At 38.9% G+C, this 27,595-nt stretch overlaps 2 protein-coding genes across 2 annotated transcripts; one reads left to right on the forward strand and one right to left on the reverse strand.

Moving 5' to 3' along the window:
* Window positions 1–18: 18 nt before the first annotated feature.
* gnsb (glucosamine (N-acetyl)-6-sulfatase (Sanfilippo disease IIID), b) lies at window positions 19–12,468 on the reverse strand. Its single transcript, XM_080875479.1, has 13 exons — window positions 12,144–12,468; window positions 10,740–10,799; window positions 9,946–10,149; window positions 9,501–9,566; window positions 9,326–9,424; window positions 6,853–7,020; window positions 5,956–6,038; window positions 4,649–4,767; window positions 2,718–2,821; window positions 2,497–2,598; window positions 2,313–2,423; window positions 1,618–1,728; window positions 19–1,510 (listed from the first exon to the last, which is right to left on the reverse strand). The coding sequence occupies exons 1-13, from the start codon at window positions 12,333–12,335 to the stop codon at window positions 1,355–1,357; spliced, it is 1,575 nt and encodes a 524-aa protein (XP_080731605.1). The 5' UTR covers window positions 12,336–12,468; the 3' UTR covers window positions 19–1,354.
* Window positions 12,469–14,247: 1,779 nt separating this feature from the next.
* polm (polymerase (DNA directed), mu) lies at window positions 14,248–25,320 on the forward strand. The gene is made up of 11 exons (XM_080875157.1): window positions 14,248–14,745; window positions 14,926–15,100; window positions 16,857–16,955; window positions 17,053–17,223; window positions 17,305–17,376; window positions 19,675–19,795; window positions 21,388–21,520; window positions 21,742–21,844; window positions 22,788–23,138; window positions 23,245–23,328; window positions 23,893–25,320. Exons 1-11 carry the CDS (start codon window positions 14,549–14,551, stop codon window positions 23,977–23,979), a joined length of 1,593 nt encoding a protein of 530 aa, XP_080731283.1. The 5' UTR covers window positions 14,248–14,548; the 3' UTR covers window positions 23,980–25,320.
* The last annotated feature ends 2,275 nt before the right edge of the window (window positions 25,321–27,595 follow it).

Consider the following 27,595-nt stretch of genomic DNA (forward strand, 5'->3'; position numbering starts at 1 on the left):
CTAATAATTGGTGGTATGTTTATACTGAATGAAAAAAAAAAGTTAAGTCATATTAATCCCTTCATCCAACTCATGGAAAGCATTTAAATGAAACCCTAGAATGTTAAACCAACTCTTCAAAGACGATGATGATGAGTCACAGTTTCAGTGTAGCAGTAAACCTTTCTCTTAACTGCTCACAATCAAAGTAAGAAGAAGAATCAAACATTTTGTGTTTCCGAGAATGGTGAAATGTTCAGAAGACACTGACTATGCCTGAAAATTGCAGTTTATACACAAACACATGACAGCATGGGGAAAGCAGGTTATCTTAGAGGTGCTTTACGCAAGTATTTTATATGGGAATTTCAGACACTGCTAAGCAGCTAACTCTTTCCCATCTAACGTTTTTCAAATTGAAGACTGGCCACTGAGTCCCTCCAAAACCTGGACTTAGTCCTTGCACTCTGCAGTCTTGGTGAGCCTGGCATAGCAGTAGATGAGCCAGTTCTCCACCAGCTGCCAATTTTGGTAAGGATGTTCCTCCAACTTCCAACAGATCACCAAGAGTGCAGAATAAGGTCTACCATTTCACTGCAGAGACTTGATGGAGAGGTAGAGGAATGCCATAACACTGAGCTTACATGTAGCACCTTTGAAAAACAAAAGTAAACTTACAAGAGAAGCTAGACGAGTGTGGCTCAGAAAGACGGCAGAAATTTTGACTCGTAAAAGGAAAAGTACACTGATAATACACCAACTGTGAACCCTTTTCCAGTACTGATGTTTAATCCAACATTTTGACCGATATCTGATAACGATTGGGTAAGGTTTACTTTGTTGTCTTTTTTCTTGCTTTTATCGACATCATATAAAAAAAATTGACGAGTCTTTTAGATTTTTAAATGTTTGAACATTTAGTGCAAATGCGTGCACACGCTGATAACAATCAACAAGGTCGATACTGGCTGATATCAGTGTTTACCAGATATGTCAATCCATCTCTATTTACTGGTAGATAGTACGAAATGTTGATTGCGTTATCATTGCACGCAGGCAAGCTGTCTTCCCCCAAATACAGGCTAAGCTAACCAAACTTCTAGTGGTGGCTTCATATATATCTGTATATATAAACAAGTTGCATAATTTGTGTCCCTGTCATCAAAAGAGCAAATTTCCAAAGAAAGTAATGACTCTGGGCCCCTGAAACTGACACAGTTAAGTGGAATACAGCCACCAGTCACTTTATTTGTCAACCATGTTTTTTTTTTTCCTGTCAGAATCTCATCTCATATATGTAAAAATTTGGACAGACTGATCCCACCCTCCTTTCAGACTTTGGTGTGGTCATCGTTTGGCAGCTTCTTTGGCGGTCTTATTTTTGCTTGTAATCCCGGCAGCTGTCACTCACGCAGGACTGGAGCTTTATGAGCCGCTGGTTCATGATCTGCAGGATGGAGGGATCCACCTTCTTCACGATGTTCTCCAGCTGATGCGGGTCCGACGTCAGGTTATAGACTTCTACATACGACTTGGGGGGTAAAAAAAACAAAACAAAACACTGAGAAGCTTCACATCTACTTTCACTAAAATGTGTCCAAAAAACAAAACCCCCACACAAAAAAGTCCCGGGAGTACCTCACTGTCTGCAAATTCACAGTACTGCATGTTCATTTTGCTGTCCAGAGTTCTGACACAGGCGTACGTGTTGTTGTAGGCGTCTTCACAAACACAGTCTGGGAAACATTGCTAAAGACAGTGAAAAATGTTACAGTGAAGGTTTCTTGGGAACAGAGCAACAAACTTTCAGAATCGGCAGGAGCAATATGTTTTGTGGCAACATGAACCCTATTTTTAGGCTTTAGTCCACAGTTGTTTCCAATTAGGAAAATTGCCATCTATTCTGAATTTGCTATTAAAAGGCACTTATTGGAAATTTCCTTACAAATTTGCACCATTAACTCAAGCCATTAATAGAATCTGAACAATTAACTGACTTCAGTTACTGTGTACTGACATCATGAAGCTCAATAGAGCCAGGCTATAGTTTAGTTTCTATTATAAGTCAAGTAGTGAGTAGCATCCAGTCTTCCCTCAGTGCATTATCAAAAAAGCAAAGAGGAAAACAGTGGAAAGGCTGAGAAAATACTTCTACTGTATTCAGCTCCCTTTTTTGGTATCATAATACTTTGACACTGAAGAGAAAAAAGGAATTATTTTAAATAACTTTTTTTCCCCCTTTTTCAATCAGAGATTATAATATTACTGGAAACTGGAAGCATGTTACATTCAGTGGTGACCAGAATAGGAAGCCTGCTTTTGTAGGTACTCACAGATACTCCTGGACCTAATTTAGGGCAAGTAGGGTCTGACGTTGGCTGTCCTTCTCCAGTGTACTCAACAAGGAAGTATGGTCGTGCAGTGCCATTACGCAATGAAGGAGCCTAAGATAAAATTTGGGTTAAGATTTAGCATGAGGGAAAAATAAGTGAGAGTCAATGTAAAGAAGCAGCTGACCATCTGAGCGAGGAAAGACTGCCCGTCCACATTCACAGACGACAGATTGACTCCAGCTATGTCCAGTATGGTGGGAGCCAGGTCTATATTCAGTACTGGAGCCTGGAAGAAAAAAAAGACATGAGGGGGGAAAAAAAGGTAAAAAACAAAAAACAGTTCCAGAGACATTAATATGCTTTTAAGCAGCTGGAGTGTGTGTTTTAGTGGAGTATTGTTCTGACCTGCAGCACCTGCTTGGCTTTTATGCCAGGACCGCGGACCATTAGCGGAATCCTGATGTCAAATTCATAGAGCTGCCTCTTATCAATGGGCAGCGAGAACTGACCTGGAACAGCAAGTACAGCTGATTACACCTAGATCTAATCAATCACTAGGCAGCAACTCAAGGCATCAGAATGAGGATGAAAGGTGATTTCTGTGACTTTGAACGTGGCATGGTTGTTGGTGACAGATGGACTGGTCTGAGTATTTGAGATACTGCTGATCTACACGAAGCTCAATCATCTCAAACTGGTTTACAGACAATGGGTTCAGTGTATTCAGATGCCCTCCATTCGCCACATAATTGAGTGCCTTTGGGATGTGGTGGAATAGAGGATTTGCATTGTGAATGAAAATCTGCAGCAATTGTATGATACAATCGTGTCAGTATGGAGCAAACTGTGAGAAATGTTTCCAGCATCTCGTTGAATCTAGGCCATAAATAATTAGGGCAGTACTGCAGTTAAAAGGGGTTTCAATGCAAAGAAAGGTGTACACAGTAAACTGGCAGGTGACTGTGCAAATACCTATAAGCTCTCAGGTCAGACTGGGGAACACAAATGTAACCTGTAACAAACAATTTACCCGCTATTGCTTTTAAAACAACATCAGATGGTTTAAAATAATTATTTCATTCAGTTGGGTGATTATTTGTTGCTGTCATTACTGTTTATTTACAGGTTTTTGTAGTTTTTGCACATTTTTATTACTGAACTAATCCCATACAGACAGGTCAGTCATTGGTCAATATGGGTTTATTATATTTATCATTCATATAAGACAAACCAATCTGAAGATTTTTTCTTTTTTAAACATAAAAGATACAGAAATGTTGCAATTACGTATGTTCAGCAGAGTGCCTCAGATTCTGGTTTTTTTGTTTTTTTTTAAACACAAATCTCTCAGCATTATTAGAAGCGCATGTACATGACAATGATCTGGAGTCGGATGGTGTCTTTACAGTAAGAGATTTATTTTTCCTGTACTGGCTTCTCTTTATTGACTCCCCGTTATATCCAGACTCAATTTTAAAATCCTTCTCCTCACATACAAGATGTTGAATAATCAGGGCCCATCTTAAAGACCTCATAGTACCATATCACCTCAATAGAGCACTTCACTCTCAGACTGCTGGTTTTCGTGGTTCCTATCATTTTTTTTTTTTAAAGTAGAACGGAGACAGAGCCTCAGTTTTCGTGCCTCTCTCCAGTGGAATCAGCTCCCACCTTGGATTTAGGAAACACACACCCTCTTTAAGAGGGAGAGGGACTTTTGATAAAGCATTTAGTTAGGGATGGATCAGTTGACCTGAATTTTCCCTCATTTCTTCTTAACTCACTATATTTTAATACATCACTCTGCACTTAGTCATCAATTACTATTAATCTCTGGTTTACTTCCACAGTGTGTCTTTTATCCCTGTCTCACTCCCCTTACCCCCAACTGGTTGTGGTAGATGGATGCCCCTCCCTAAGCCTGGTTCTGCCTGAAGTTTTTTCCTGAGTTCTTCCTTTGCCAACATTGCCAACAGGGTGTTGTTCTTTTGTTCTGGTTTTCTCTGTATTATTGTAGGACCTTCACCCAGCAATCACTTTGAAGTGACTGCTGTTGTAATTTGGGGCTATATCAATAGACTGAATTGAATTAAATTGAATTATTTTCTATTACCCATGGTATTTCTTGAAGAAAACAAACCATAAAAAAGGACCTAAAAGTAACTTAAAATGTTTTGGTGACTTGCATTTATGCAATGCAGCCAGGGGGCTAAAAATTAAAAATTAAACTGTCTTCTGTAACCCAGCAGTATAAATCCAGCTCAAGATGACACAGACAGAAGGTACAGAGCATGAACTAATCGAAGATTAAATGGAGGAGTTTATCAAAAACAGACCTGTGTGGTAGCCGTTATCTGAAGTGTAGAAGATGTAGGTGTTGTTTAGCTCCTTTATACTGTCAAGTTTCTTCACTAGCTTCTCCACCATGTCATCCACAGATAACAGGGTCTGCCACCTGCCAGAGACATCAGAAGTTTTTGGATGTACATGCTAGGTGGAGAAATATTTGGATGTTGATATGATTTTCATAATTTTGGATCTATACACAAACAAAATGGATTTTAAAGAAATCAATAAAGATGCAGTTAAAGTGCAGACATAGGCTTTAATATGTCAGACTGAACACAAATACTGATTTTACCACTGAGGAACTGCAGATAACTGCAATTACTCCTATGATTCAGGGATTTTGTTTTCTAAGTTGTTTAGACTGGTTTAATATCTCCAGTTGTTTGCAAGTGTGGAATTTTGCTTTCCTGAACCCATTGGAACAAATTTTATTCATAACTTTTAGTCATTTGCAATTTTTTTTCAAGCAATTAAAATTAATTGTTTATTTGTTATGTAATTTCAGACCAAAAAGGACCAAACAATGAGTACCCATTCTAATTTCTTCTATTTTACTTCAGTTTCAAGAAAGGCTTTGTCCTTCCTAAGTCAATTTCTAATATTTCTTATCTATGGGGGGGAAAAAAAAAAAAAAAAAAAAAAAAAAAAAAAAAGCTCTGGTGTTGACCTCAACAACCCCAATGAAGACAAATAGGGAGGATGATCACAGGATCCTTTCCATATTTTTAAAAATACAATACCATAAAATTCAAAAGCATCATGCAGAAAACTCTGAGGTAGTTGAATAAATAATTGATTTAAAAAAAAAAAAAAAAAAAAAAAAACACTTTGTAAATCAGAGGATGCAGCAAAGAGTGATTTCCAGAATTCTAACAGCTAAAATATATTAATGCTTTATCCCTGCTGGCTCATGAGGTTAAAACTACAATTCGATTCAATTCTGTGTCAAATTACAACAACGCTTGCCTCAAGGTGCTTTATATCGTAAGGTACAGACTCTACAATAATGCAAAGGAAACAGAGAGAAAACCCTAACAATCAGATGATCCTCTATGAACAAGCACTTTGGCAACAGTGGAAAGGAAAAACTCCCTTTTAACAGGAAGAAACCTCTGGCAGAACAAGGCTGCGGTGAGGGGAGGAGGAAGACAGAAGAAAATAAACAAAAACAAAACTAGTTTTACCATTTTTTTTTTTACATTTTCTTGTTTGACAGTGGTGACACTATTCTGACTTTGTCTTCTACGAACTATGCGCTTTCATGCAAAAAGAGACGTACGCTTAACAATTGTACCTTTTCCTGTATGCATTATCCAGGAAAGTGATTGAGCTGTTTGGCATCGGATTAGGAGGTTGGCGCAGCAGCCAGTGTTTATCCTAAAGCATTCACAAAAATAAAAGATTCATTAGAAACAAAATTAAAAACCACCATCATCATCAACTTTATTTATAAAGCACTTTAAAACAACCACAGCTGACACAAAGTGCTGTACATTGGAACTGTAAAATAAAATTACATGAGATATAAATAAAACACAAATAAAAGAAGAGTGAAATCATTAATTAAATAACTACTTCAATTAAAAGAGAAACTAAGTCTCACTGAGTTTAAAAGCCAAGGAATAAAAGTGGGTTTTAAGACGTGATTTAAAAGTGGACAGTGAAGGGGCCTCTCTAACATGCATGGGCAAATTATTCCATAATTTTGGAGCCACAATAGAGAAGGCCCCGTCCCCTCTGAGCTTCCTCCTGGATCTCGGTACCTCCAGGAGCAGCTGGTCAGCTGACCTGAGAGACCGACAGGGTATGTGGGGATGAAGAAGCTCAGAGAGGTAAGGCGGGACAAGACTGTGAAGGCATTTAAAAACAAACATAAGAATTTTAAAATTAACTCTAAAAGACACAGGCAGCCAGTGCAGAGAGGCCAGCACGGGGGTTATATGCTCTCTTTTTCGAGTTCCTGTTAGGAGTCGTGCAGCCGCATTTTGAACCAGCTGCAGACGTGAGAGCAACGACTGACTGACCCCCACATAAAGTGAGTTACAGTAGTCCAGGCGGGAAGAAATAAAAGCATGGATCACTGTTTCAAGGTGCTGCCTCGAAAAAAAAGATTTTACTCTTGCCAGTCGCCTTAAATGATTAAAACTGGACTTCACCAGACACATAGCATAACATTCTTGAAAAGGCATACCTTCCCTGGCTTGTTAAAGCTGCCATCTCGAGGGGCCTGGACATCCTTGAACTCTTTCTGGTACTGAGGCGCTGCAGTCCAGGGGGAGTGACAAGCTGGAGGGGACAGCATCAGGAAGAACGGATGTTGAGGGCTCCTGTCATCCAGGAAGTGAAGAGACCGGTTCAGCTGGATTGACAAACAGGCACAGACTTATTACATGACTGCTGCAAAACTTACATTTCTTTAAAAGCTTAGCTTAGGCAAAAACAAGCAGACTTGTAAAGAAATGAACACCAACTGTATATATGTATGATGTAAGCTACAAAAGTGCCATCTGAAAGTCATTATCACCCAGGGATGTAAAAATACAGTTGGTCAAAAGCCACAGTGGACCGTTCTAGGCTGTTACTCTCTTTTTCCCCAATTTGAAATGTAATTTTGATTTTAGTTTTTGGTTTTTTCCATCTAAGTTTAAGATTTATAGATCAGTTAGTATGAGAGCCCATATATACACATAAACTACTGCTTTCTTTGGCCAGTGGGACAGCAGCTGCACAACAGAACCAACTTCGAGTCAAAATGAAAGTGAAATATTAACCAGCAAGGGTTTGCAAAAATTCAAATGACTCTAAGGGTGCAAATTACTTATTTTGTTAACCATATAAAATATGGACAAACTGTAAAATTCAAGGATAACAGTCAATTTCAATGACATCTTTTCCTGTTAATTAAGTTTCATTTACGTTTTCCCTTTTGTGTCATAAAAGAAAACTGTTTTCAAGACTTCCATCTCATCATCTTTAAACAGAAGCACAAAACTGATGTAACACATCAACAAAAGCTGAATGTCAAATATCACTCACATGTCAGCTTACTAGCCAGTGGGGCAGCGGTGGTTAGCAAGGCTAAAAAAATGCTCCCTCCCTGTTTTACAGAATAGAATTTTATAAAGAAAAAAAAGACACCAAGCCTATCTATGTGGGAGTATTTTTATAATAAGAGCTATTTATGTTCGGTCACAGACATGAAACTTGATTGGAAAACAGAAGTTCTCATGCTGAATCTCAGCTTTTCCCTGTTGTGTGGATGAATGTGTCAGCAAATCACTGACATTTCGAACCTGCCTTGATGGCTTACAGACATTAAAACTAGGACTACTATCATCTTTCTTCATGAAATGAAGCCACACCTTGGACCAATTCTTTCTCTCCACCGTTATTCTTTGTTGCAAGCAATCATGACAACAGCACATGTGACAAAGATCATTCAGCTCTCATAAACTAAATCTAGAGTAAGATAAACAAATTCTTTGAGTCACCTGATAAGCAGCAAGTGCGTGAAATTTAAACACAAAGAAACCAAACATTTTCACCAAAACTTGAATGTAATGTAATGCGTCCCACAGAAACTAAATAGCCCTTTCTAATATTAGCTTCTTTCTTGCAACCCTTTTATCGCCAGCTACTGCATTAGCTGATGATTAACCTGTCACAATGCTGACTGGCAGAAAAACACCACATTTTATGTTTCTATGCCAGCAGCTGACTGACTGCAGAGATGAACAACCATACCCTCTTTTGTAAATTCACCCTCAAATGTCCCAAAACACACAATATTTCCCACATACTGTTACTGCCACATTTCCACAGTGTGGCAGTAATAAATAGAAAGCATATCCATGTGCATGCACAAGCATGTGTGTTCACCATATAATAAATAAAATAAAATAAAAACCCACACAGGCACCAGCCACCAATGACTTCAACAAACCGCACAGAGGCATACCTGCTCATTTTTGCAAAGTATCAGTAATAAAATATTAGAATTTCAGCCACCAAAACGTCTTGGATAGTCTTTACCAGACAGCAGTTCATATTATTTTCAGATAATTTAATTAAAAATGAGGTCCAGTTTAGTGACATGAATCAGTATATGTGAAGCTGAGCTGATGGCTGGCAGCTATAGCCAACAAGTTGTTAAAGCAACCATGACCCTACTGCCAATACTTAGAAGTTCCACCAAAATTCACCACCATATAATTGTTGTAAAGTAGGGAGCTATCCACACTTCCTTAAACTATTCCATAAGTACATTATGACACTAATTAAAATGCAATCAGCTTCATGTTCAGCACAGCAAAGCCAGCTGAAGTATGAGGCAACAGATTCAATTCAATTCAATTTTATTTATATAGCGCCAAATCACAACAAAAGTCGCCTCAAGGCGAGATCAAGGCAGATCTCAGTCTGCTCCATGTCCTCCAGCTCAAAGATAATCTCTGGACAAAACAAGGTCTCCAATGACAAGAGACTCAAGACGGCTGAATGATATCAAGTAATATCACACATGATGTCAAGGACAGCACCTAGCTGGAAAGCATTGAATGCTCAAAATAAGAGTCAGGTAAATCAACCACCAAAGATAAATGAACCACATAAACCACGTAATGAACTCCCTCCACTTCAAATCTGAGGGTCTGATTACTACTCACTATGAGGTCTGTGAGGTAGTCGTCCTCGTAACTGTCACCGTGCTTTTCTTCTTTCCCATTGACTGACAGAGTGTAGTTGTAGTACTGAGAGTTTCCCACCTGTAAGTGCAGCAAAAGGTGTCATGACAGAAGTACTTAGGAGAAATTGTGCATGTACATGTTACTTGTGACTCACCAGTGCATGCCACTGGTCCCAGCCAGGTGGAATATGGCCAACACTTCCTGCTGCTTTGCTACCATACTGAAAGTAGAAGGTACAGTTAGCTCAGTCGGCTTCAAGAGAAATGATGTAACAAGCATCTTCAGGGCTTCATACTGACAGTCCTGCAGAATACTGTTTTGTAATGAGTCAGCGATCACTGCTGAGTCACCTTGTGGGACGTGTGTATCTCCATTAGCTGTATCTGCTGACTGTGATATGTCACAGTCTCTGCCAAATACGTGAGTGAATAAAATGAAAACACAACACAAACACTGTTGGGCTCCCAACAATATTTCAACATTTAGAACAGAAAAAATCAGTCATAAGCACGGTGTATTCATTGTACTGCCTGTGTGTTTTGAAGTTTGGAAGCATTTGGAAGTGTATAATGCTTATAAAAGTATATACATGTACAAACCTGGTTAAGGTATTTCCCAGAAAAGAATGTCTGGTATTTCAGTTTGTTGAGGTAGGTGGGGAAGGCCTCTGCCTCGGGGCCTTTCTGCCACTGAAGGCTGGAGCAGTTCCCGTTGAGGGAGTTGTTTCTCACCTCGTGATTGTGAGGGTATCGACCTGTCAAAATACTGCTCCTGCTGGGGCAGCACAGTGGCGTGACTGTGAACTTCACAGGAGGAAGAAGTGAGAACAGGGAGAAAGGGGGAGGGAGAGAAGCGTGACAGCAGAAAGGAGGATATGAGACTCATTTATTGTGTAATCACTGGTGCAAACAGTGCTTCAAGAACATTTGAGTTTTGCTTTCATACACACATCTTGTGCCATATCTTTGATTATTGTCTTGCAATGTATGTGGTTTTGCAGATTTGATGTATCTGATTCATTATTATCATAATATCTTCGTTACCATGGGCAACATATCAGAATATTATATATTGTATTTGTCTGTGATTCCCACCAATTGCTCTGACACTTCAAGAAAAGAATTTTTCTTTCTTAGTCAAACTGCTCACATCTGAAAAATGACAGGATTCCCCAAGTAGACACTTGTAAAAGGAAGTCATAATAAGTACGTTTGGGAACCAGTGGTTTAATTTTCACCAACATATATTGTTTCATAAACTTGTAATGTGATTTATTGTGTGACACTTCAATCTACAAGTAATTACAACTGTCGGAAAATATAACGTAATAAAATAAATGTCTCCCTGTGAAATGTAGTCTAGTAAAAGTATATGTACTGCATAAGATACTCACAGAATTCACAAATGTTGCTCCTTCGTCTCCTATATAGGCTTTTGCCTTCTTCATTGGTGTCTGTGCAATAGAAACAGACAAAGTGACTCACACCATAATGACAGTACTGGAGAAGTAATAGATGCTACAAGCACAAACTCAAAACATTATGACAGTATTAGCTATTGTCGAAACATCTACTAGAAAGGCACATAAAGTAATCTCTTTTAGCTAAACACTTGATCAGCTGACCATTTTTCTGTGAATGGATCTTTGTGGATTATTCAAATATCTGGTGGTTCCAAACATCTGGTAAAGAATTTCACAGGACCTAATAAGAACAGGTACCAGCTTTTGAAAATACATTAAGTGCATTCCAGATTTCTCCTTTTTTAAAAAAAAAAAATGCTTTCAATTCTGAGCAAAATATTGCAAACATAAATGTGCTTATACTGGAGAGACCTTTAAGGTTGCACGTCACTTATAAGCAAAAATACACACAGGAACAGATGTAGGACTTGAAACAGGAATAGAGTTAACTGAGCAATTGTTTCAGAACCCATCTGCTTTCCAAGCATGTTAGAAGCTGAACTTAACATTTAGGTTAAAAACACTTGTCGTAACTTCCAGAGTTTCAAATAGATTAATTCCAAAACCAAGTAGGTCCTAACAAAATTTCATAAAAAAAATGCTATTATTTCATGTAGAAAACATCCGCATGTTGTGTAGAATAGATATCAACTGAAGGTCCTAGGCCCTCGGGCCTGGCTGTAGTTTCGTGTAATACAAACTTGTACCACAAGATACTGTAGCCATAATTTAACGCTGCAACTCATAAAAACACGTTGTTTTTTCCAATGACGCCTGACAAATGAAAAAAAAAAAAAAAGTATGAAGAGCGTGGGTGGCACACTCGTGCACTGTCGCCTCACACCAGCCCAGCAAGCACCTTTGATGAAACTTTTAGTTAACACATATGTACAAACTAATCACAAAAATGACCTTTAAGTTCAGTCTCAGATCAATACTGTGACCGCACATTTGTATCTTTAATAAATTCGCATATATTGCATTTTTAATTGTTAGTTTTATTTGCTCAATTTTATTATTTTTTATATATCCAGCCTGTCTTTCTCAAAAGTCATAAACTTCCCACAATTCTTGTAATTCTTTCATCATCTGACAGTTCAGCTATTCAACTAACTGATTAACAGGTTCAAAGCACCGAGGAGGTTAAATCTGAGAGCTAGCCCGCAAAACAGAAAGAAAATAGAGCGTGTGTTTGTCTAAACTCAGTATCAGGTGACCATAAACAGGACGTTTCAAACAGTATGAGCACTGCATGACCTCACTACAGAAACTGTCAAGTCTCTGAGGAACCGACACGAATGACAGGCTGTATATTTCTAGAGTGAATTCACTCACCATCCCACCTATCTGAACATCCTGGTCGTCGACAAGCACGAGGATAATGTTGCTCGGTTTGTCGCTTTCTGCACACCTGACGCCGCAGGTGAGCAGCGCAGACAGCAGCGTGACCAGGGACAAGGCAGCGGAGTGTCCGCCTCCTCTCTGTGGGCTTCTGGTCGCACCAGCTCTGATCCTCAGGTCTGCCATTGAGACACCACAGCGCCGGGCCTGGTGCTACACGAAGCCACCGCTGCCGTTCAGCAGCTTTGCTTTCCTGCACAGGGGAGGCTTGCTGGAAAATGAGCGTGATCCGGCTGGACCGGACACACTGGTAGTTTTAAAGTTTGAGGAAGTGGATTAAGAGTCTGCGATCATATGATCACACTGAGTGGGAGGAGAGAGACTGAGAACACCGTGTACAGCACGGCTTCAGAGTGCTTTTATTACTTTAGTTTGCATTTATTTAAGTTTAATAGTGACATTAAGTCACCAAGCATAACAAAACCAATCCTGAAATATTACGAGATAAAATATCCTTTACTAATCCCGCATCTTGAAAATATTTTGATGCTAACATGTTTGCACCGTTAAGCTATTTAAGTATTAAGGATTTCTATTCAAAAATCTAAATTATTTTTATTATCTTTGCCATGGCAGGGACGCCATCTCCCTTAAACAAAACAGCAGAGTGATCCATGTTTAGCAGACATAACAACAGGATGAGGATCCAGGTGTGCAACTGGCCTCCCTCCTGAACTTTTTTAGGTGGATTATGAAACTAAAACATACAACAAAGACAGTCCAGAAATATGAATAAAATGAGTGCTATGCTTTCAGAACTAACAGCTAACAGTTGTAACAACTAACCTAAACCTAAACACTGGTATTCGTATCTATGTGCAAAATCACGCTGTCACATTAAAATCCCATAAAATGGTGACATGATCAAATAAACTCATATAGTAACTCAATCTACGTTCCTCTGTTTTTGTTTTTTGTTTTTTTACTTATGAAAAGAGATTTCTCTACTGATTGCTCTATGTATCTAATCAATCAAATCTTTGCGCTTCCTTTTGCTGTAGCCTGAGCTACAACTGATAAACGAAATGATTCAGCAGCTAATTGTAGTTTTTATTTCTTTTGGTTGGTTTTACTTTTTTGTTTTCACACTGGATTGAGCAAATACAACAATAGTATCACAAAATAATAAAAAAATATCAGTAGATATAGTTTAATCCAAATAAAACACAATTCTGAAGTTTGTAGAAGGTACTAGAGGGAAGGGAGAAAATAATATTGATAAATTGATGCATATTTTTCATTTTCGAGACTTAGGCCACTCTATCTCAAATAATCAAATAAGTCTTTTAGAGCATTTTCAGTTAAACCTTCTCTAATTTCATACGAACTATATAAATGTACGTTATTTTGAAGTATTGTGAAATTTAAATGAACTGTGAAAATTCATTTAATAGAGAAATTCAACCCACTATTTTGTTACTGCAATTTTTTTTATTAGTGTGTGCTCAATTATGGGACAGGACTGCTTGATTTATTTATTTATTTTCATATTCTGACTAGCCAGTATATGTCCAAAATTACAGATTCAGATTCATTCTGATGGTAATAAAGACCAGTGAAATTTTCAGACTTTTATTTTCAGACTTTTACCCTAGATTTCTTAGGACTATGGAGGCACAACAAAACAAAACAGTTTAGTTTATTTAGCAGTCATTAAAATGGATTCAGAAGTTGCAAATTGTTGAAGACTCACTTCATAAATCATATCAAACTGATGTCTCCTATATAAACAGCCTTTATGCGTTAAAAGCGCCGGTAAGTATCAACAATGCTGTACCTGTACTTACTTGATACTGGACTAATACCAAATTTTTTAGTATCGTACACCACTAAGGTTTATGGATGTAGTATCTGTTCTATATAGAACAGATAGGGTGAGATGGATACACACTGCGTAACCAAGTAATAATAATAATAATAATAATAATAATAATAATAATAATAATAATAATAATAATAATAATTGACGTGGAGGTCTTATAAATAAAATAAAACCTTCCGATCATTTCCAGTCGGAATTATTTTGGTAGTGCACAGGAGGAGTGACGAGACACCGGTGCAGCAGCTACACAGCTGCATCCGGTCGCAGTCATTCACGTTTGTTACTGAAATTGGGGATCTTTCCCCACAAACCTACCTCACAGCTTAAACCTCACCCAGTGAGTCAGGTTCATTCATGTAGGTTACAGTGTCGTATGTTTAGAAATTGTAATTTTATCAAAAATAGTTAAAGAAAAAGACAAGCTAGGAGAACAAACGTCATGAACTTGTGACTAAAGTGAACCGGACCTGGTGTCAAACTACCCAGTGAGTTCTATTAAATAGTTTTGTTGTGTACCATGGTGCCACTAAAACGAAGAAAAACTCTCCCCTCGGATGCTGGGAATACTGTGAGTGACAGCAGTGGACATAAGGTACCAAACAAGTTCTCTCAAGTTGTTTTGTTCCTGTTGGAAAGAAAAATGGGAGCCAGCCGAAGATTTTTCCTCTCTCAACTCGGACGAAATAAAGGCTTTCAGGTGGCGGACGTGTTCAGGTGAGAAGTGTCACAAATCCACTGATACAAATGTCACGGGAAAGCAAGTATAACTTGGAAAATGTAGGTTTCGCGGAAGCCTAAAATGAAATGTATTAAGGTAAATCTGTCTTCAAACCCTCCTTCACAGAATCCAAAGTGTATGAGTCATTCTACTTTTAATCTGCTGTTTCTCCACAGTGAAAGCGTCACACATGTTATTTCTGAGAATAACTGTGGCACTGAGGTCAGGACGTGGCTAGAGTCTCAGGGAAGGGGTCAGAGCCTTAGAGTTCACCTCCTGGACGTCAGCTGGTACACAGAGAGCATGCGTGCTGGTCATCCTGTGGAGATAACACATAGACATAAACTACAGGTACATTTTCATTTTACACATCCATGATATCAAAACCGAAAATCTGAGGCTTTGTTTTGTAGTAATAGGTGTTTTCACTGAATGTAAATATGTACTAAATAAATACAAGCAGTTTATAGTAATAGTAACCTATAGAGCAACTCTCTGATGATAAAGTGACAAATCACATATCATGCGTAAAATGCTTTTACTTGCCATTAGGGAGTAATTGCACACTGACACCATCAGTCTTTATACAGCTTTATTTGTCTATTGACACTAAATTGCCAAAAATGACTTTTTGTTTCATTGATCTGTGATCAGTAACTATGAGGTCTATTAAGTTTTTCATCATTAGCTGAGTGAACTCCTAGAAGATGGTAAGTTATAATTAGAATTTAGAAAGGCTCACATCTATTTTTTATGTCAGGACAAAAAGCAGTGAGATGGTAAAATTACTTTCAGTGAAGGCCTTGCATAGTTCACATTCGACTGCTAAACAACATACTGCATCAGTTACAGCAGCATGGCTATGAACTGATCTGCCTGCAGTCAAGACCTTTCACCGGTTGAAAACATTTTCACATGAAACGAATCTAAAACCTGAGACTGTTGAGTCGGTAGAATCCTATGTCACACAACAATACAACAACACTCCTCTTACAAAAGTCCATCGGCTGGTCTTTTGCTGGAAGAGGTTAACACAGCCCTGTCCAAATTTTTTTGACATATGTTGCTGCCATCAAATTCAAAATGAGCAGAAACTGGTACATCTAGTGACCACTCCTGACAAAGCTACTTTTAATAAACCGCATTCATTAAAAAGGCTTCCATCTGCATTGAAGTTTACTATTACACTTATTTGTTAAAAAATAACTGTAGCGAGTTTCCCGTCTCAGACTGACAGATGTGTTTTTTCTTGTCCTCCACTTATGCCTATCATCTGGCATTCTCTTTTACTCATTCACTAACTCGAGGCAACTACTGTTGTGATGCTAAATAAAACTGAATTGAATTGAAGGAAAATTGAATCAACTGTTTCTTGCTTTTCTTGCTTTCTTTGTCACTCCTGGGGACTTCCCTGGTTTCCTCCTCAGAAACTGTTGTAAGTTTCCTCAGTCAGAAATTGCAATGCTTTCTGGTTTAGCAGTGCAGGCAGGTAATTGCGTTTCCCAACAGAGTACAAGCCTCTTAACTTTGTATGTCTCTGATGCACTCACTCATTTTTGTTTCTTCCACGTATGATGGTAAGAAGAAATTGGGCAAGTGTGCATGTTTGAGAAACTCTAGGCCTCAGCCAGGGGAGGCTCAGGTCAAGGTGAGAATTTCCAAAGTTGTGAGTGTTCTGGGAGCGCAATGGGAACAATAGCTCGGAACCACAAAGAATTTTTACTCTCAGACCACAGTGAATAATGGAGCAAGAAAATGGTCTGTCAGAAAACCCTATACTTGGTTAAATGTCCCTCACCAATTTGGTTTGATAATTTGGTTTATTAGCCAATGAGTTTTTGGTATAATCCTAAAATGTATTTTTGGTAAGAGTTTGACATTTTAGGCTTGGTTTAAACATGAAGCTGGCTTTTCCTGACATGAAGCCTAGCACATACCACAGATTTGAGGTTCGGCTTTTGCAAAAGTTTAACATCACCCTGCTGTAATCATTCCTGCTCTATCCATTCCAAAGCTAGCTTTAAGTTAACCAACATGTATTTTAAACCAAATAGGCATTGGTTTCAGGTTATACTGAAGACTTTAAGTCCTTATGTTTGTCTTCCAGGAGCAGCAGATCAGTGAAGCAGAGGTTGCTTTGTTCTCAGTATCCAGCTATGCCTGTCAGAGACGAACCACTCTGGACAACCATAACAGCAACTTGACTGTAAGCCCTCTACCCCCCACCCCAAGCAAACACAGAAGTCTGATTTTAGGTGCCATGTTAGCTAACACATATGTCAGAACTGCATTTTCTGCCTCAGGATGCCTTGTCGCTTTTAGCTGAAAACGCTGAGCTCAATAATGAGGACGGACGAGGCGTTGCCTTTCGACGAGCTGCTGCCTTGATGAAGGCGCTCCCCACACAGGTGATAAGCATGTCACAACTCAGGGGTCTGCCTTGTCTTGGAGAACACTCGCTTAGAGTCATAAAAGTAAGTGAAAATTTTTAGCATTCCATGTTCACCCCCTAACAAGATGTAGTTTAAATTCATTTAAATTCTCTGGTCTTGCAGGATGTTTTGGAGAATGGAGTGTCAAGTGAGGTTGAATCCACCAAGCAGTCAAAGCGGTACAAAGCACTAAAGGTATCTCAGGCATTTTAAAATCTGCTGCAGGTGTGTCCCCTTGTTCAAAAGCAGCTGTTAAAAATCTAAAGGGAATAGGTCCAACTTAGCTATCACTAGGAAATAAAATTATTCTTCTCCTTTCTAACTTAATACTTTTTAACTCAAGCTCCCAAAAGGTTGTTTCTGTTCATTCGGACTCATCCAATTGACTCAAAAAGTCAACCTTACAAACAATACATTTGCACAGTACCTGAAACTAGCACCACTGGCAAACAATGGGCTCTCTTGATAATTATTATTCAAACTGTCATGACCATGACAGGTCATGACAGTTTGAATAACCCTTAGCCCCCCTCCTCGATTCAGAGATGGTTCTTCCCTTTTCACGTAAATGGCCTCCTTGACTCCCCGCTCAAACCAGCATTCCTCCCTGTCCAAGATGTGCACATCCTCATCATTGAAACAATGTCCACTGGTCTGTAGGTGTGAATAGACTGCAGAGTCCTGGCCTGACGAGTTAGCTCTTCTGTTTGTGTCATCTGCTTAGCCAGAAGTTGTTTGGTTTCTCAGAATCATGGCAAACCTTTCTGGCACTTAACAGTGTAGACTATTTTACTCTGTTTGTGTCGGGGGACCCAATCCTTGGGGTGGACCAGTTTCTGGCGCAGGCAGGAGCTTTCTTTAGACAACATTCCAGCTTTGACAAATGTCCAGCTGGGCTAACCACATTTAATCAGGGCTTTCTTGGTATGATGTTCTTCTGCTTCCCTGGCCGCTTGTCTGTGGTGATGGCGTTCGCTCTGTGTTTTAGCGTCCTGTAATAATAATACTAATACTAATAATACTACTAATAATAACATCATCAACTGGAGCACCAACGAGGTGCTCCAGTTGATGATGAGAGTCAAAGCTTAAATACTGATCTGTTTGCGTTGGTTTATGATACACATCAACTTTTAAATGTCCCCCATTACTGATGGAAATCTTACAGTCTAAGAAGGCTAACCTGTCATTTTTCATATCCTACCCGGTGATCTGCCTACCAATGGGTTGAGGATTGAGACCAGAAAATTTGAGATGTTACAAGTGACCGAGTTGATCATACAGACAATTGATCTTAAATGTATATCCTGTTTAGTATCTTCAGTAAACCATACAGACTGCATAGCTTGCCCTTGGCAACCTGTGGTATGATGTCTGGTCAAAAGCATTCTCTTGTTCTAACCGCTTCAGACAGTCTATCACCCTCTTCCTGTAACCACTTCCTGGGTCTTGTTTCAGAGGCTCATAAGTTTCTTATGATAGTCTTTCTGGTTCAGCAAAACCATGCATGCACCCTTTTCTACTGGAAGGATGATAATGCTGTTGTCATAACTAAGCAATATAAGTGCCTTCATCCCTGCCATGCTGATGTTGGATGCTGGGGGCTTTGCTTGCTGAGACAGGCATCGGCAGTTGCTTTGCTGCAAACTTGTTTGTTTGGGGGTTTTTTTTTTTCTTGCTTTACCGGAGTAGCTTTGAATAATTCAGATTTCTCACTTATCATTGAATGTTTTATACTTGATTCTCTGCCAAAAAACCCCCAGTTTTATCTCCTGTAGACCAACTTTCTTCTTATTGGCTGTCCCTCACAAAGAAGGTTTGAACAGCAGGAGGATGGGGCTTCAGCAGTGCTCATAGCCAGAGCTGTGTGCTTGAGATGACAATATTATGGAATTTGTTACTGTAATTGTATGCTTTTATGACAGAAAAGGAAAAGCTTAATAGACCCCACTTTGAAGGAAAATATAGTTATTTCATTTTCTAATGAAATGATATCAACTGTTTTACTGCTTTCACTGTACAGTTTTGCTTAATGTACACAGATCATGAATTTGGCTTGTAATCGCAAGCAAAAATCTATCTAATGACTAACATTCTTAGTTTTATTTATGCAACCTGTAACACAACATGTTATCCACTATTTAAAGATTTTGTATCAAGCAACTCAAATCTAGGAAATACTGATTTGCTCTAAACTTTCCTGCTCTTATCACTGTTCTATGATCAGGAGTTAGCAATGACATGACACACACCATAAGTATGTCCTGAAACCATGTAAACTTTGAATCTCTTACGTGCAAGATGGTGACAGAGCCTTCTGTTGTTCTTTGGAGGGGCTGTAAATAAGAATAACGTTTACTATAAAACTGTGTTTAGCTCATCAGTGTGCTATGGGTCATGTGCAAACACATAGGTGGAGGGCGATTTAGGCCCTGCGCCAAAGTGGTACAAATGTACTGTTGTCCTTAATGTTTTTAAATAAATGTATTTCAGATTTTGACTGGTATCTTTGGAGTTGGAGCCAAAACTGCTGACCGATGGATTAGAGAGGGAATATACAACCTTGAGCAGTTACGACATTCAGGACAAACACTTAATCGAGCACAAAAATCAGGTTTGTTAGCTTTGTTTTTCTTGGCATTCTTGAATGAGGATGATTTTCTTACTATAATGATCAGAGCAGGCATATGTATGCTGTCTCCTCTTTAACTGGTGTCCAAGTTAAAGCATGTCAGGTGAGTTCTTGTGTCTTTGTGTGTCTGTCTCTCTTTTGAATGGGCCTTAAAAAAGTCATCACATGTCTTTTCAAAATAAAAAACTATTTAGCCTCATTGGAGGGTTTGCAAGCATGTGCGGCCTGTCTTAAGGTCAAGCCAGAATTTCTCAATCTGACTTGAGTCCAGACTTTGACTAGGACACTCCTTTTTTTTAATTTTTTTATCCAGCTGCATAACCCAACTGACCTTGAGCTGCAGGGCATGACACTATGTGTGGCTAGACATTCTTCCGAGGGTTGACCGAGTGGTGGAGGCAGCAATATGTTGTTCTGAAAGCTGACAGTCCAGTCTTTTTATTCTTTCTTTCACATCTGTGATCTAATGTGTCACAAATACAGTACAGCCAACTAAATAAAAACTCAAACTAGAAAGACTTTACTGAGAAACAAATAACACCTGAAATATGATCCTAATCTAAATAGAAACAACTCTGCAGTGGGCTAAACTACTGTAACGACGGCCCCTGATGTAAGCCACTATGGTCCACTCTCCATCGTGACTCGGCACACGACTAAATAACCAGTGGCTCCTCCCACTCCTTGAATTAAATAGCAATTAAGAATTAAACAAATTAATAACGATGATCAATCTGTCATTCAAATATAATGATGATAAGTTAACAGTGAGAACATTAACACAAATATATTTAGAAAATTCCCCAACTCTGTAAACGTTCAACATCAACAGATTCTTTAACCTCATGAAACCCCACCCCCACTTCACACTACACCTGGCACATTCCCTCCCAGGAACTTTACCATAAAAGGAGGCCAAAAAGAGCCAGACTTGTTTGGAAGTTCCTGTCTGGCCAGCTGGAGGCTTGGTGCAATCTGGAGGAGAGGTGAGAAACAAATTAAACATTAATCTTAAAACAAAAAGCAATTCTTTGCATGATTTAAAAAAAAAAAAAAAAAAATCTGGTAGCAATTTACACAATAGTTGGATTGAAGGCACTGCAGCATGCTTAGAGTTCACAGACTTGCTGTCATAATTATCTTTAAGGGTTTTCTGGTAGAGAGCAGAATTCATGTTCCATCAATTTTGGTCAGTCCAGGTCCTGGAGAAGCAAAGCAGCCCCATACCGTCACACTATCACCTCCATGTTTGACTGATCTTTTTATGAAAACCCCCAAACAGTTCAGCTCATCAGTCCACATAATATTGCCTTAAAAGTCTTGGGGATCATCAAAATTGACAAAATGAGATGGGTCTAATATTAAAGATTTTTGACAGTCGCAATCACCTGTTAATGATAAATATGAAAAAAAGATATCTGAGAAAGTGTGGAAGTTGGGAAATACTTTTTAATGACATTGTGTAGCATTAAAAAAAATAATGTGTTCACTTGGTTGCTTGGTAATTCGCCTTTCCTCGTGTCCTATATAAAATAAAATTGTTAAAAAATAATAAATACACTCTCATCATCAAGGTCTTGAGCACTACGATGACCTCAACGAGCCGGTCACTAAAGCAGAAGCAGATGCCATCGGGGAGATTGTGCAGAAAGCTGTCGATTCTGTGCTAACAGGATCACAAGTTGCTCTGACCGGAGGATTCAGGAGGTGAAAGCACAAATATTCGCACACAGTACATCTGATAGCACATTCAAAATCTTCACAGCCTAAAATATCTCAATGAGCTCTATATTGTCAAAATTATTGTTTATACATGCGGTTTAAAGAAAATTTTACATGAGCAACAAGTAAACACTTCTTGAACCAAATCAAATTTTAAACTTGCCCTCTGCAATTTAATAGAAATATGAACTGTGGTATTTTCACAGAGGGAAGCTGACGGGCCACGATGTTGACTTTCTGATAACGCACCCAGAGGAAGGCAAAGAGGTGGGACTGATGCCTAAAGTGGTCGCCTGGTTGGAATCACAGGTAACTTTTGAGACAATTGATATTTATTAAATCCTTTGAAACAAATCAACACAGTTTCCTCTGGGGTTAAACTATTCTGATTCAGATTTTTACTTCTCAGTGGTAAAGGGCTGTTGGGATATTGTTGTCACCCTGGTGTGCAGGCGGCGTACACACCCAAGTCTGAATGTGATAACTTGATAATGAGGTGACATATGAGTATCAAATTGATGTTAAAGGTGCATCTGCTAAATATCTGGGACATGTTTGAATCCTGGTGACCTTGAACCCAAGGTCAGAGGTCAGCTGTTTCCAGTGAATGACAGGCTTGAGCCTTAGTGGTTTCTGGATTGTTCCTAATCATCCTAAACAGTTTCCTCCCATCTCAGGGTGACAGTTTGGCTCTTTTCCAGATCTTGGAAAAGTGGTGACACGCCTGAAAATTTGTACTTGCATACAGTTGTTTGAACTGATGACCTTGGAATCTGCCATTATTCAGAAATGGCTCTAAAAGACCTTCACAATCTGTGGAAATCTACACTCTCCATTCAGAGTTTATATTACTTTCAGGTTGTTCTCACTGTTTTCAGTCCAATGAATACTGTTAAACAAGAACTTTTTTATGCTTCCAAAGAGAAAGTATCAGTTGTAGTTAAGTCATGAAAAGAAATTGTATAACCTTCAGCGCCACTTATTTAAAGCTTTAAGTGACTGTATGTGTGTATATATTGAGTCTGTATATGTAATTTTTGTCCCTCTGGATTTTAGAAAATTCAAAATGCATTTAAACTTGTGCATCCAATGCATGCTATGCAATCATTCACCCTGGAAAAAGAATATTTCAAAGCAGTAATTGAAAGCTCTAAATTGCAGTGAATTCAGGTCCATGATGAGTTCATATAAACTTTCCTCACAACTCTATATGACATATGTTTCTGATCTGAACTGGTTGTTGTCTATTCAGGGATTTCTGTTGTACCAGAAAACTACCAGAAACTCATACCTGGAGTCGAAGGATGGCCCTGCTCGGCCTGCCTCCAACATGGACCGCTTTGAAAGGTGTTTCTCCATCTTTAAACTGACCAAAGGGAAGAAACAAGAAAGCACGCAGCCAGAGGAGCAAAATGATCTGAAAACCAAGGATGTTCTCAGACCTCACATGCAGGTGGACACAGATCAACAATTATGTGAGCTCAGTAAGAATTACCAGATGGAAGCTGCATCACACAAAATATGGAGAGCTGTGAGGGTGGACCTGGTGGTCTCTCCGATCAGTCAATTTGCTTTTGCTGTGCTGGGCTGGACCGGATCCAAGGTGATCGCTCACGCCTGACCTTTGTCCTCTTTCAAAAATCTATTGCCTCCTTCTTTTTCCCTGCTTTTCTATGTTATATTGTTTAATGTTCCTTCTGTCTGTGCAGTTGTTTGAGAGGGAGCTGCGACGTTGGGCTGGGCACGAGAAGAACATGTCTCTGAGCAGTCACGCCCTATTTGATAATACACAGGTAAATCGAAAAAAGAAAAATAAAGCCTTTTTTTTTTGTAGTGTTAGCGATTAGAGAGTCTATTTTTAAGATATACTTTATTAGTTTTGCTCACTGTTGAAGCCGGGAGCAGAAGTGCTCTTGAGGTACTGTTGAGGCAAGGCAGTACTCTGAGCACTAAGAAACACATTTGGATTTCAGCAGGAAGTTTGTCCCATGCTCTTTACACAGAAATCACTCCACAAACTGTTAGAAGCAACAGATATTTTGCTTCTAACAGGAAAGTCTTTTAAGTTAAAAGTGGCGGCGTGAGTGATTGGGTCTGTTGTGGAGGGCCACAACAATAAGTGGGACTCAGTTCTGTTCAGTATTAATTTTCTCTTTTCTCTTAAACGCATTAACCCTTCACTACACTTCCAGTTTCTCATGTGAACCCTTGAGAAAAGAATAGCACCCCCCCCCCCCTTTTTTTCCCATGCCAACTACTTCTACTTCTTCCTTTAAGTGCATATTATACCTGCCATATTTCAGCTTAATTAAATGAAGATGGCGTGATGGAATCATACTTGTTTTCCTTTTGTACAGAATAAATATCTGAGAGCTACATCAGAGGAGGAGATATTTGCTTATCTTGGTCTGGAGTACATCCCTCCATCAGAGAGAAATGCTTGAAGTGGCCTGATCAGCTGCTACACTGCATGCAAGCAAGAGCTGGAGGGCAGAATAAATGCGTCTGTTGGAAGGGCGGCCTCATGGCATGGAGTTGCTGTGTAACTACTAAAGAAATATTATATGATTGAACTCAACGATGACACCCACTCAGCTGACTGAAATCTTCTTATTACATGAATACAGAATTTTATTTATTAATGAAATCCACTGACCAGAACTGAGCCTGTTTAGTTTTTTTAATAAATGTGAAATTTATAACTGAAAGAGTGAAAACAAACCTTGCTTCCAGTCACAGTGTAATTTCAGAAATTTTACAGACTTCCTATTTACATATAATTTATGAATTTTTGGGCCACAAAACGCACACAAACAACTGATATGCGATAAGGAACATATGATTATAGAATTTTATAGATTTTATGAGTGCAGGAGCCATCAAGTGGCTTTATAGTTATTTCAACCATGTGCAGTGGTACAGTACACAGTGAAACGAGACAGTGCGCCTCCAACACTATGCTGCTACATATAACTTATAAGGCACAATCAACACAGGACTACATAACGTGCAACACCAGATACAACACATTGCAGACACAACAGTGCAATAGAAAGGTGCAACAATGACAGTAGGTTGTGCAAGAAAACCTTGATGTATGAAAGTCTGTGTGTACATGACACTGTACAGATAAATGCTTGAGGTAGTGACATGTATAAACGTGTGTGTGTGTGTGTGTGTGTGTGTGTGTGTCAGTCCAGTCACTGATTTTTTTAGGAGTCTGACGGCTTGGGGGAGGAAACTTTTTTGCAGTCTGGCAGTGAGGGCCCAAATGCTCCGGTACCTCTTGCCACATGGCAGCAGGGTGAAGAAGCTTTTACAACAGGGCAATAGGGGCCTAATCAATGCTAACAGCTGATCTTATTGGCTACCTCCCTGGACTTTTTTGGGGGGGGCAATAACAATAATAATAATAACGATATGCAATAATGCTGCATTTTATCACACATCTTGTATTTTTGTGCCGCTCACATAAACCTTACTCAGAGGATTGAAAACTGTTATGTTTTATGTAAAGACAAAATGGCTGTTAGGTTTATTTCACCACATCCACACCTGTGTCACGATGACCTACATTCAGCAGCATCCTTATCACCTTATCTGTACATATAGCTGAAAAGAAACCTACTCAGCTGTTCTGAGAATATACAGTGTGAGATCTCGCATGTGAATTAAACATTTGCGTTGGAGCGTTTCCATATCAGTTCTTCTTCTGTTCAACCACACTAAAGATGTGCAATACATTGTGCACTACTGATAGATATAAAAGGTTCAGGAAGACCTGCTTGTTTTTATTTTCTGATATACAATATATACTGTTACAGTAATGCTTCTCATGATAAATATGTCTTGATGCATTTTCAATCATTCAGGTAAAGAAATTCCAACTCTGTTCGAAACGTTTGATTAGCACTGTTGCCTCACAGCAAAAAGGTCCTGACGTGCGCTTAGTGGGGTTTGGTTAATTGGTGATTCTAAATCACCCATAGGCGCGAAAGGTTGCCTGTTTCTCTGTGCGACATACTTGTGGTCTGTCCAGGTTGTACCCTGCCTCTCACACTATGGGAAGCTGTTCCAGATGTCACTGACAACGGTTATCTCCAGTATTGTAATCTCAGAAACATATCTCTAACTGTGAGCAGGAAAGTCCCACCCACCTGCTGTTTGAAACCACATGTTTGTGAGGAATCATAAGAAGGTTGGCTTAAAGAGGAGCTAACAGAGCTCTTTCTGGATAGTGGATGAGATGGGAGTGGAGAAGGGTTTGACAGCAGGCTTTGTTTCTATTTCTACTTTTTGAAACTCCCGGAACGACAATTAAGCCTGTATTTTTTAGAGGCCTGCAATAAAAAAAATACGTTGTTTTAAATCTAAGAACCAGATTTTCAGCATCACACTGAGGCAGGATGTTTCTCATTAAAAAAAAAAAATTCCACTTAAAGAAGGAAATCCTGGGTATTTGTTTAATGAGCATGCTGAAAGTCATATCCCAGTCAAAAGTTACTCCAAACTTTCTCAGTGTTCTTGCAAACCAAGGTAATGTCACCCACAGTAAGTGTGTTGTGGAACCTCTTTACACAGGTACTCTGTAACCTACACCCTAACCCAGGGGTGGGCAACTCCAGGCCTCGAGGGCCAGTGTCCTGCGGGTTTTAGATATCACCGTGGGTCAACACAACTGAATCAAATGATTAGTTCATTACCAGGCCTCTGCAGAACTACAAGAAATGCTGTGGAGGTAATTTAGCCATTTGAATCATCTCGAGGCCTGGAGTTCCCCACCCCTGCCTTAACCTGATATGGACCTCCCTTGTATTGTAACTGCACTTTTCATCATTTCCTGCTAGTTTTTCACAAAACCTTTGGAACGGATTAGCGAGAGTATACAATAATCACCATCTCAATATAAAGATTTGTCTCAAAATAAGGACTCACAGATATCAGCAAATTCCTGGAGAGAGACTGCTGAAACTATTGGAATGAATGTGAATGTGTGTTATAAAAAAGCCAACAAAGGATGTGGCCAAGGGGGGGAAACGGTCCCAATATTTGTTTCTATAAAAACGTATAAAACATCTGGATGTAACCACAAGGTAATTGACGCATAAGAATTCACAAGAAATGATGATACACAAGGATACAGGTGAGGTTCATTCAAATTCAAAACAGAAAATGAACCACGAGAGGTCACACAAATAAAACTATGCTTTAAAATATACAAAAAACAAAGATTCAAAAGCAAAAGAAAGAACCAGCTGAATGTAAAATGTATGTTAACACAAAATCTAAACAATATACTTTGGAAAGAAAAATTCAACATTCATTATATTAACTAAAATGAGACAAAACCCACTGCAACACTATGGAGCAATTTATGTGAAGACTTTCTGCAAAAATCCAAATAATGTGACTTTTATGTAGAATAAAAATGATCAATACTTCAGTGAAATTACTCATTTATAATAATAGCACCACCCACTGTACTTGCTACAGTGGGTAGCTAAATAAGGACTTTGACTGAACCTCCTGAGTTTGCGAACTCAGTTTATCCTTTGTCCCTAAATGTTATTTTGATGGGTGATTAATATACATATGGACACTATCACTAATACTAATACTATAATACTATACAAGGGTCCTTGCATCATGTCTTGATAACTCTAATGAGAAACTCTAATGTTCTCGATCTTATCTGTTGTTCTAGCGTTATTCCTCAACATTAAGAACACTGATATAACTGGCTTCTTCAGTGAAGTTGACAGTCTTCCTGATGATAGACAGGAATAGATAAATGATTCTCCATCACAGGGTTTTACTACTAGAATGGAATAAACAGTCTGCTGGATGCTTTTGCACCTTTGAAAACTTCTCACTGTTTTACTTCAGAATTGCACCAACATAAAGAAAAGGAAATCACCCTTTTCTCTAAACAGCATCCTTCAACTACCTGACATTTTTTCCACCTCTGTTTTACTGCCCTGAGCAGTGTAACAATTTTAGGGTTTTAATAATATTCACTGTGTGATGAACGATCTGGATTTATTAAGAAATCTAAACCTT

This window comes from Rhamphochromis sp. 'chilingali' (assembly GCF_963969265.1).
Source record: "Rhamphochromis sp. 'chilingali' genome assembly, chromosome: 2".
In the NCBI taxonomy this organism is placed as follows: Eukaryota; Metazoa; Chordata; class Actinopteri; order Cichliformes; family Cichlidae; genus Rhamphochromis; species Rhamphochromis sp. 'chilingali'.